The sequence below is a fragment of the Carassius gibelio genome, chromosome B8 (genome assembly GCF_023724105.1).
Source record: "Carassius gibelio isolate Cgi1373 ecotype wild population from Czech Republic chromosome B8, carGib1.2-hapl.c, whole genome shotgun sequence".
Taxonomy (NCBI): domain Eukaryota; kingdom Metazoa; phylum Chordata; class Actinopteri; order Cypriniformes; family Cyprinidae; genus Carassius; species Carassius gibelio.
The window spans coordinates 21,317,081-21,329,538 of NC_068403.1; the positions used below are offsets into that span (position 1 = coordinate 21,317,081).

General features: G+C 35.7%; 1 protein-coding gene across 1 annotated transcript in view; it reads right to left on the bottom strand.

The window, feature by feature from the left end:
• The window catches only part of LOC127963716 (transmembrane protein 132C), a 36,939-nt gene that overhangs the window by 13,485 nt on the left and 10,996 nt on the right, over positions 1 to 12,458 (bottom strand). The window contains exons 3-4 of the mRNA XM_052563764.1: positions 6,908 to 7,045; positions 3,125 to 3,314 (exon numbers count right to left, since the gene is read on the bottom strand). Coding sequence (XP_052419724.1) covers positions 3,125 to 3,314; positions 6,908 to 7,045 — 328 coding nt within the window. The remainder of the gene's footprint in view (positions 1 to 3,124; positions 3,315 to 6,907; positions 7,046 to 12,458) is intronic.

The following is a 12,458-nucleotide window of genomic DNA, read 5'->3' on the forward strand; positions in this document are numbered from 1 at the left end:
CAAGTCCGAGTCCGAGTCCAAAAGGGGCCGAGTTGGACTCAAGTCCGAGTCCTTAAAGGCCGAGTCCGAGTCGAGTCCGCCCGAGTCCAGAAAGTAATTAAATTAAAAAAGATTATAAATTGGAATTGTACATTTTTACATTCTATTAATATTTTAACCTTTCAACCCATTAAACCAATGGCAATATAAAAATGTAATAAAAAAAATACCACTGTTACATCTAGTCATTGCCATTGGCATTGAACATTTTTATTTTATGTCAACAGAACTAGTTTCCTATGAAAAAAGTTTTCAAAGGTTTTATTGTATTACAAGTGCATGAAAATACAAATGAACCTATTTTATTATTGTATCACACTATATTGTCCTCCAGTTAAATATGACATTTCAGTTATTTAATGCCTCTCCCCCACATTTGACAGAGGTAAAGTGCAGCCAATGAGGAGATCCTTAATGATGACATTATGAATTTCTTGTTGTCTTGGAGAACTTGCATCATAAAGTTGGATTGCTTGTTTGGTCAGTTCTGGTCTTGCAAATCCTGCAATGCTGAGCTGTGTAGCATCTGTTGGTTGCTGCTGCTGTCTTTGGTAGTCGGTTGCATCGGTTTTCGGATCACCAGTACACGGAACTGAAAACCGTTTCTTTCAGAGGCGTCCGATTTGAGAACCGATGAACTGATGATAATGCGCATGCGTGTAATTTTTCAAGTATTTTGTTAATCATCGGAAAGTGTGATAAAACTATATATAAAAAATATATATATATATATATATATATATATATATATATATATATATATATATATATATATATATATATACGGTTTTTTTTTTTTTTTAAGATAGGGGCTACATGTTTCTAATCTGTATATTGTAGATTATGTATGGGCCAAAGGGGTTTTCAGGGAAGTTGGACAATAATTAAGACTCTAAAGACTCCATGTTTAATATGAATAAGGGATGATTTATGAAATATCTGTACTGTATTTATAGTTAATGATGAAAGATTCACAAACTGAGTTTGAACAGGAGTAGAGCAGCTGATGATACTGAAATGCAGCATGTGCCGGTGTCCTGACATTTTATCCTACCCTGTCAGATTTTCCTACCAGGGTTTTGAGCGATTCTCGTTCTCGAGTCAAGAACCGGTTGTATCAGTTTTCAGATCATCAGTAAACTGAACCGAAAACCGTTTCTTTCGGACGCGTCCGATTCGAGAACCGAGGAGCTGATGATACTGCGCATTCGTGATTCAGCATGAAGCCGAATGACTCACAGCGCGTCTGAACCGAACTGATTCTTTTGGTGATTGATTCTGAACTGATTTTGTGCTAATGTAATGAGTGCGGGTAAACCGAGGGCTTGAATGAAGGGCAATCTGACGAAACGTAAGTTAATTTAATAACAAATACATCGCAATGGATTATGTATCCGGTGAACTGTTTTATTTTCAACCGGTTTATTGAATCAAACCGTCCGAAAGAACCGGTTCGCGGAAAAGAATCGAACTTCCCATCACTAATCCACATTGATATCCAGTGAGTGGTGCGTGTGTTTCGTCTGCAAGCAGGAGACTTCTGCCTGCCGGTGTGGTGCAGTAAAATGACAGAAGGGGAGACATTCATTAATTTATCATTTCAATTTTATGCTGGTTTTATTGTTACACATGACGTGGACTCGATTGTACTCGGAATATTTTCCGAGTCCAAAATGTTCAAGTCCGTGTCAAGTCCGAGTACAAATTCACCGGAGTGCGTGACAAGTCCGAGTTCATTCAAAATTGGACTCGAGTCCGGACCCGAGTCCAAGTTCGAGTACCCCAACTCTAATAGTACTAGCATATTGGCTGTTTATGGTTGGCAGGTTTTCACAACAAAACTAGCCCAATGACGTTTCGATGCGGCTCCCCCAGTAAAAATATGGCGTTAGTACGACTCGGCTTGGCTTGGCTAAGTACGGTACGGCATGGTTCGACGCGGTTTGCATTTCCACTGCAGTTTAGTATCGCTTTAAAGTGGGCGGGATTATTCACGTCATTATAGTTGAGCCGCCTCTACTCTACCTTTTTAATTACGGGTCGCCCCATCAAGCTCTCACTGTATCCTCTCCTCTGCTATCACCAAGAGGAATGTCTATACTTCTGCAATAGACAACAAAACTTTTTGGTTGTTAAAAAAATGGTGCGCTCGTTCAAAACAGTTGCGTTCGATCCTTCGCTGGCTGATTTATATTTAGTGTTTCTTTTGTGTTTGTGTCGCGAATTCAGTGACGCGGGTAGTGACGATTCTCTCCAACCAATCCATGATCAGCAGAGTTTACACGTCACATTTTGGTAATGGTACGGTTCACTTGAAACTAAAAAAAGCACCGGGTACTGCAACCAGTGAAAAATACCCCAAGACTGAACTCTAGCGAGCTGTACCGTGCCATACCATGCAGTGGAAAAGCACCAATAGTGTTCTGGTGGGTAATATACCTTTTTTTTTTTTTATGGGGATACCCCTAAATATCACATTAATGGGGAAGCATCAACCCGTGTACATTAAAAACAACCCATGGCAACTGCTGCTCAAGTGTTTGAAAAGCACATTCAGTATTAATGCTTCATTCTGCATGACCATACTTTAGATCTCTTAATCCTACTCCATACCTACAGTAAACTTAACTTCCCCACAAACTATTAATAAGCAGCAGATTAGAGGTTTAGTGAAGAAAAATCATAATTAATAGTCAGAATTGGTCCCCTAATCCTAAAGAAGTACTTGCAAACATATCAAATTTCTTTCGCCATTTTCTGTCCAGAGCTGTTTTCAGATTCCTGGGACAGTTTCCAGCTGTATATTAGAGCCGCTACAGAAAATCTGATTGATTATGCCTAAATCTGCTCATGTTTGGACAAAATCCAAAGGTCAACGTGATCGGTCTTGCAGATGAAGCTTGTCGCATTTACAAGTTGTGTCAGTGCCGAGCCCTTGGTACCCTGCTGGATCAATTCTGTCTTTCAAAATGCCAGTGAATAACTAATGAAGATCCTTTACAGTCTCAGACAGACACTTAAGATAGAGACATTTTATTTAATCATTTATTTTTGTTACTATCTTTAATGAATAACCTTAACCTACCACAACTAGAGGAGCCAGGCCTACAAAGTCTCTCTGAGTGGTGTAGATCCTCATGGTGCCTTCAGACGCCCCCATCATTTTGACTTCATCAGGAAGCGTCAACTCCCACTTAATCACCTGAATCTCTGATTGACTGCTGACATCCTCCACTTCAAAATCCATCTGAAGAACTGCTTGGAGTTTACTTAACCTGAAAGAGAATGTGCCGTTAAACACTTCACGCTATATACTGTAAACCCTTCTGTGATCAAACCGTCAAACTGCTGCATTTGCAGGTTGCTCTGTTTGATTCTAAATAATCATGTGCAACTTTTGACCTTGTCAATATTTCTACATTGATCATACCGTTGTTGCCATTAACACAATTTTGCTAGCATAATTTGACATATTTCCTAGAAAAAAATAAGTAGGGCAGAAGGTGGTTTTGTTCATTGAGAATTGATTGGTGAAAAATAAATAGGGTCAGATTGAGTTCGTGTTGACTTAAAAAGAAACATAGCTTGTGGTATCAACCTTTCAGCAATCAGAAAACCATATCATTTTAACCTCTTGGTAGTGCAATCCTGTCAACGTGCAGCATAATGCTTTCGATTGAACATCCTCACCCCTAATCTGATGCATCTGTCTCATATTTCAGTTTTAAAATGCACAGCTTTCAAGCTCTGGGGCTGAACCAAAGTGTTCAGATGGCTATTTTTTGTCGATGGCATGTTTGTATATAAATGCATGCATGGATATGTTTGTGCAGCCAAAGAAAGAATTATTTAAAAAAAACTGGGATTGATATAAAATGATTTTCGAAAAATTCCTTGAAAAAATAAGCTAGTGATCTTGTGTTGCATAGGAGGACCATGATTTAGCACATGTGAAACACAAATAAAAACATACAAAGGGTACACTGGGCATCAATTAATGAATGACACCCAACATTATTCCACAAACTATTGTAAAAATGTCTTTATGTCATACAAATATAATTATTCATTTCTATTCTTATGTAAGACTGAATAAATATAAAAGGTTTAAATCCTAGGATATCTACATTACTGCTTGAATATGGATGTCAACCATACGGTGTTTTGTTACACACCATGTACTTATCAAAAATAAAAAAGGTTACTGACGGATACACCTCTTTGCCTCAGCAGCCATATTTGAGAACGATTTAGGTTTTAATTTTTTCAAAAATCATTTCACCTCCATTAAACTCTTAAAGTGCTAACTGAGAGGGAAAAATCCCTGATATTGTGTTAACATTAGGTGACTGCTGAAGGGGCCTTGAGCATGTTATGGATTAGTTTTAAGTGGTGATGTGAATTAGACAACACAAATTTCATTTCTGCAAATATTTATTTCAACAAACAATCCTAATCCTGAGGGAAGAAATCACTGAGGGAAGAAGATCCAAAATTAGAAAAATGTGACATTTGCTCAAAAAGGCATAGATACTTAAGACTGTTACTGACCGAGATCGTTAAGACTCCACTTACTTCGAAAAAATTTCTAAACTTTATTAAAACAAGTTAAAGTTATTTAAGGAGCAACTGTAAAGAACCTTTTTTAGTTTATGCCTAAAACAAGAAATAATTGCCAAGCTTGAGTGGCAAAAATACTGAGTGGAAGCATTGGTTTTCAGCGTGAATGCTCAAAAAACACACCAAAAACATCTCAAACTAAAACTTTGAAATTGACTGGACAAATAAACCAACCAATTTTGTATTTAAATAAAGCGTTCACATGCAAATTTGCTTTATGTATTTCCCTGGCGTCGCAATCAGTCACATATGAATGTTAGGAAACACAATTCCTTGCTTCTAGTCAATATCCGTGGACCACTGTATATTTGGTATATTGTAAGGAACAGCATAGAGTCCAACGATCTTTAGTTTAAACTGATAATCCTTTGTTTTACTCGCGTTTTTGCAGGTTCCCCTATTAAATCAATTCATGCAGCAGGATCTTTTGCCACTCAGTCCGGCTATTCTTAGAAAAGGTAGTTTCTTCGCTTAAAAGGATAGTTCATCCAAACATGAAAATTGCATCATTTCCTCACCCTAAAATTTTTCCAAACGTTCATGACTCTCTTTCTTCTGCAGAATATAAAAGAAGATATGTTGAGACTTTTTTGTCAATACAATGGACGTCTGTTTAGTTACCAATATTCTTTAAATTAGTTTGACATGAGGGTAAGAAAAATGTTTTTATTGGAACTATCCCTTTAACAGCTGTGTAGTAGCACCTGTACTGTTTGAGGACACTTTGAAACATTTACTTACCAGTTGTTAAAAAACTGTAACGTTAAAATAAATTAACCTTCCTTCTAGTCCATAACGGACCCTTTCATAGGCGACATAGAGTATTGAGTCAGCTCTAAGATCCATGTGTTTCATCTTTATAATTTCCAGTGAAATCAAAAAATATAATGCAACCAATTACATGACAGACATATGCCATTTAAATTTGTTTAAAATGCTGTCAGTCAAACAAGATTTTTACTTATGATTTAGTGACTTTGCTCTCAAGGCAAGGCAAGAAATGCCACATCATCTCATGCTCTAATCAAAGGATGAAATCCTAAAATTATTTCTGACTACAACCATAAATAGTGAAGAGAATTCAGGTTAAGCTTTCACTAATAGGATTCTGACACGCGCACACACACACACACACACACACACACACTGCCGTACAACCCTGAACTCTGTGCTCCCTTCTAATGCATCCATAGTAAACCATGCACATACATGCAGAACTCAATGGTAAACATATATGTGAAGTTGTGGACATATGTGACCCCTGGACCATAAAACCAGTCTTAAGTCGCTGGTGTATATTTTTAGCAATAGCCAAAAAAACATTGTATGGGTCAAAATTATAGATTTTTCTTTTATGCCAAAAATCATTAGGATATTGAGTAGAGGAAATTTTTTTGTACATTTCCTACAGTAAATATCTAAAATCTCATTTGTGAATATGCATTGCTAAGAATTAATTTGGACAACTTTAAAGGCAATTTTCTCTGTATTTAGATTTTATTTTTATTTTTTTGCACCCTCAGATTGCTTATTTTCAAATCGTTGCATCTCAGCCAAATATTGTCAGATCCTAATAAACCATACATCACTGAATAGAATATTTATTCATATTTCAGATTAAGTATACATCTCAATTAAAAAAAACTGACACACAAGACAGTAAGCCAATCTTTGGTGGTTTTGTGGATAATTCACTTTAAAGTGAAAGCATAAATACAAATAAAAATGCTTTTATTAAACAGATAAGGATTAAAGCGACACAAGCCCATTCAGTCATCACACGTTCAGAATCCTTAAGCCAATAGGAAAGAAGATGGTAGAGATAATTTGATCGTTCTCTTCTCAGCCATAGATAAACATACCCAATGGAAGAAAGTAGTCTCTGTTTTGCATAAATTTTTGTTTGTATGTACGGATTTAATTTATATTTAGTCTTTTGCCTCAAGAAACCTAATTCGCTGTCAAGGCAACAAGTATTGAGAACGCCCACTAGCAACCTCATCGCCAGCCCCTGGTGACATGCAGCGACAAAAGTCGTGTGTGAACGGGGCTTAATCAACAAATTACTGGAATAATTACAAAACTACACTGTGAGCAATTTGCTTTAGAATGTAAAATCACTGTTTCCATGGACAATATTTGCTGTCTGTCTTTGGTTAATCAGAGTTACCAATTAGAGTTGGTTATTCACTACCTAATCATCTGATTAAAAGTAATTAATTCAATTTTCCTTAACAGACACACTCACCTTTTCACATTTGCAGTTGACTTTCTCTGACAGATTACTCCAACACTCCCATCTGGGCCTGTGTCTAGGGTGATGTCCCATAGTAGTGTGTTGCTAGGTGTGGCTGTGCGGAAGCACACACGCTTTTTGACCATGGCTCTGTTAAGAGTAAAAAATAAAAATGGAGGGAATATCTTAATTAGATTTGGTCTAGTATCAATTTTAAAAATATATATTTTTAACATTTAAAAATGGGTATACTGTTATAATGTGGTGTACCCCAAGGCTTGATTCTGGGCCCTTTGTTATTTAACATTTATAGGTCTACACTGGTGTAATTAATCAGTGTAACATTTCCTTCAGTGAAAGTGTGTAACATACTTTTATTAGTTCCTGCATTTTCTGGAAATCAAATCCTTGTCTTAGCATAGCTAGCAACATGCTCTGCTGTTTGAGCTAGAGTGACACCTGTCAGAAAGTTTGTATGGTAAAATCATCTCAGAAAAGGTTGGTCTTTACATTTATCCTTTTTAAAGCACCACAGAAACGGGTAATATCTTACACATTTAGATGGATGTCATATTGTTCTTTTGAAACTGTAAGTATGTTTTTAACTGTTTTATTTATTACTGGTTCCATCCTCATTGGAGAGCAATGCTTGAGTTTCTATACATAGCATATTTGCATGTGTGGGTGGATGTGTATGGCATGGGGAGATAAGGCCAATGGTAGTCTGTTCAAGGAGTGTAAAGCTGAGGCTGAAAGTGTTGTTTCCACTACAGGGGCAAAGAAAATGGTGTTTGTCTCTGTTCCCTTACAGAGGACAGGAAATCAATGACATCCACATCAGACCCAGTTAGCCAAGCCTGAACGGTCATGACAACCCAGACCTACACAGTCACACACATGACCACAACCCCCTCCCCATAATAACTTAATTTCATTGTTTAGAAGCGCACCCAAAGAAACAAACAACTGACACTTTGGCTATATATTGTACAATCCAAATGTTCCTCTGTTCAACATCAGCATCCAATAGAAGTTAATTTAAGGCCATCTTAGGCAAATGTCTATATAGTTCCTGTTACTCCCAGACCTGTCACACTGACCCCATATCAAACTATAATCAGAATAATGTATCAATATAATTGATCATACAAATGCAACATTATGTACCCACAGGAAAAGGAAATTTGTCAGCTCAATCGTGTCAAAATCATATTTAGCTCAAGGGACTATTAGAGCTCTTGGAACAGAATCTAAAAGCTTCCTGAGAGCAAATACAGCCACACAGAGTGGAATAAAAATATGACTGCTGCAAAATCCACCTTCCAGATTTCAGCACCCGCTAAATCTTTTGTAATGTCAGAACCATATCTGTGTTTTCATCTGTATGTTTTGAACATTTGAACACACACATAATCATGTTTGCAAACATATAAGCATGGGCAAGATTATGTTGATTTTGTTAATGAAACAGTGAGATTACAGAGATGACAGTAAGATTTGTGTATTTTGTGCATGTAATGCAGGGTTATGGATATGTTGGGGTTGTTAAAAAATAAGATCTTTGTGTTCAAGATTGTGTGTGTGTGTGTGTGTGTGAGACCATCTGTACTCTGTTCTTGTAAGATGTAATCACTGTCTCAAGTGAAGGGCTCAAGGGAGCATTAATCTTGGCATTGATAGAGAAGATTCTGGGACTATTCAGATGAAAAACCAGATTTTAGCCTCACTTTCTTGAACGAAAATGTTCTAGTACCACCAGATTTAAGCAAAAAGGTTTCAAATGCAACATATTTCATAATTTTTTAATACTGTAACTTTTGATTAGAATCGTGTCGTTATACACTAAAATCTAATTCCCATTTTGAAACACTACATGCTTGCATTATATTTATATGTTTGTGCAATAACATATCTCTGTAAACAGTAAAGTGACAATTATAATGTTACAAATAAATGCAGCCTTTGTGAGTGGCCACAAATGTTGCCCTTAAAAAAATCAAAATGCCCCTTTACAGTTTGTTAAGTCCACACTTATCCCTCCGGATAAATGTGGAAATATCTGTTCCGGAATCCGGAAATATCTGTTCAAGACCGACATTTAACACACCAAACCAAATCAATCCATTTGACCTATGGAGACCAAACATCTTGTCAAACATCCATCCCAAATCACCTTCTGTCAGTGTTGAGAACCTCACAGTATTTTGGTAGAGGGTATATCAGAGCAAGCTCGACATCTGCTATCACGAGTCCATTTGGGAGTCCTTTTTCAATTATCCATCAAACATCCATGACATTTCACATAATGAATGTAGGCTTTGAAATGTCATGCACATACTCAAACACGTACAGCAAATGCCAGAGAACCATATTGAGAATATTAAATGACCAAGTAGTGAAGAAAACACACAGATCCTGAATGAACACTCACCAAGTGCCAAATGTAAGGAACAGTGGGATAAACAAAATGCCATTGGCTTATTCTGAGGAATGCCATTTGTTGTACATTTTTATTTGCATTTTTGAGAAAATGCTAAATAATCTGTTAAACTCTTTTATTCTTGCCTGTCCCCCCAGTGAAAATAATGGTTTAATCTTTATGGCATCATATTTGAATGGGAATGATATGACACTCCTACTGTAATTGAGATTATAGATAGAGTGTCAATGGTCCATTTGAGAGATAGGTGGTGGTAATGCACTTACACGTCTGAAATCTGCCATAAATCAGAAGAACAAGATGCAAACATGCTCAGGACAGTTAAGAAATTCAGTTGAATCAGAGGTAAAAAAAAACTATATAAATACTGTTCATATCATCGTCACAAGCCGCAGGGTGTAATTTGGTTTTATGTTGTTTTTTTACTTTCAAAGCCATGATTCCCATTCACATATATTATAAGACTGACATACTGCATACAGTTTGAGTTAAAAACCTTTGTTTGTGTTGTATTGAAGAAACAAAGTCACCTACATTTTGAATGCACTGGGGGTAAGCAGATAAACATCACATTTTCATTTTTGGATGAACTATCCCTTTAAGCTTTGACTTCAGTGTCAAAACTCTTAGTAAAAAGTAGGACTTGTCTAAGAGTAGGAGACTTTTATAAAGAAGCTTAAAGCAAAAAGTAAAGTCTAAGACTGATTCTTAAGTGTTGACTGAGCTGACACTTAAGTGTTGTGAACTGAGGACTACAATGATGTCAACTCAGAATGACTCAAAAAATAGTGAGCCTGCTCATGTAAAGTCACAGCAGCACAACACCAATCGTTTAATATAATAAAAATTACTTGAGACATTGAAATATTTTAATATTTAAATGTATTTAAAAATGTGTTTAATTGTGCAAAATGATCACAAATTATTACTGATGCTTTGTAATTGTTTTCTATTGGTATGTCTCCTCATTTACAGTTAGAGCAATTATGTGAACATGAGTTCCATCAATGGTTCCAGCAACTCCAGGGAAGCCCACAATCCTCATAAAAGTGGCTTGTTTTTGCAGCATGGTTTGACCATCAGCTGGAAAGGCAATGAACTGCCTTATAGTAGTGGTCAAAAGTGATGTTTGGCCTAGGAAATATGACATCTTTACCCTTAATTACAAAAAAGTGAAATATTTTGTAAGCATATTGCATAGTTTCAATCAGTTGAGTCAATTGTTTTATTTCTGATAATAATTCAATGAAACACGCCAAATTGTGCGGTCATAATCTTTGGCCATGGCAGAGATTATGAACAAATGCAAAAACAAGTGGATCAACCAAAAAAGTCATTAATATCACTGTTGCCAATTTAGTAATTTTGTCACTAGATTTAGTGACTTCCTCGCCCCTTACTAAACTTTTTTTCAAAAGCCTACCAACAAATCAATTTCTTGGAAAAACCTTATCTACATTTAAAAACTCTCCCACTGATCTCTATTTATATTTATAGAGATCAGTGAACGTACCATTATGACATAATCTAGCGACATTTAGTGACTGGTTTAGCTACTTTCAACTGAAAGCAGTTGGCAACAGTGGTCAGTGTTTTTTTCCTCGTATTTTGATGGTTTAAGTGAAATGTGGGGTCATAAAAAAAGTCACCGGTGCATTGCTGCATTTTTCCAATTTCCCAGCCAAATTTTTTTCTACTATAATTACTATTTTCATTTCTGCAGTTAGAGCATTGATTTGTAGAGTGGAAGAAGTAATAAAATGTCTTACTTGGTCAGTTACAAAAATAATTGACTTGGTGAAGTTAGCATCGTTTTATCAGTCATTTCTTCATTGGACAGTGTGTTTCTTGTCCTCTTTGCTGCCATCTTGATACTCCTATAGGTTAGAATACCTCTCCAGCGCTCTTAAATAATTTAGCTGAGAAGCAGTCTTAACACTTGGGAACCTTTACGAATCACTCTTATTATTAAGTCTAGGAATGAGAGTACAATGACGCCATTCTTAGAATTGAGTTTATACAGTACATATGGCCCGAGGTTTCATGACTGTAAAAAAATATGCGATATGATATGCCTTGAAATGTATCTTAAGTTATGGTGCACATGGTCCGAAGTTGTTAGTTCCCAGGGTCCATGTTTGATACTTTTTGATTCAACTTGATTCTTTTTTTCTCTGTTTTTTCTTAACAAACCCTTTCTGAATACTCCAAAAGCCTTTACAAAATCATTTAACTAGAAGTCAGATGAGAAACCCTAATGAGACTTTTCTAATTATTCTCACAGTGTTTCAATTATAAAAAGATTAGTCTAAATTATGAAAATTGACTAATTTAATCAAAACAGTAACCCCAGTAGCAGTAGTTTATCTCTCCTGCCTCCCGACCTCCTAATTTGTCTTAATTGACCAGCTGTAATGCAACTGTGACACGTGTCACTTCCTGCGTGATAAAATATAACCAAGACTACAGATGAAATTTATCAAGGTGATTCTTAACGGACCTCCTGACGTGAATGTGATGTGAAGGAGTCGCTATTTTTCACAAGGCTGTGTGATTTAGAAACTTAAATACAGAGCTGAGAAGACCAGCGACTGATTTCAGTAACATATCAAATATATAATTCATGGAGATAAACTGATGGCTGTGCACATCACTTTACACACCAATTATTTAATATAAGCATGTCCTTGTGAAGAAGTACACTTTATTTTAGTTCTCATTATAGGATATTTGACTTGAAGGTAAGATGCAAGAATTTTACTTCCTTGAAAATTCTATCTCTTTAAGTACACTTAAGTAGGGATGCACCATATGTTCGGCAACCGAAATTATTTGACTGAAAATAGTATTTATATATATATATATATATATATATATATATATATATATATATATATATATATATATATATATATATATATATATATATATATATATATATATATATATATATATATATATATTAATTTAAACAATTATTGTTAAACAATTATATTCATTTAGTAACATTAATATATATTACTGTAGGCTATATCTTTAGAGCTTTATAATCCATTATCTTCTTGTTGATCTACCAGTTCACATTCACATTTTTCTGTGAAAAAATAAAAAAGGTTGTTTTTG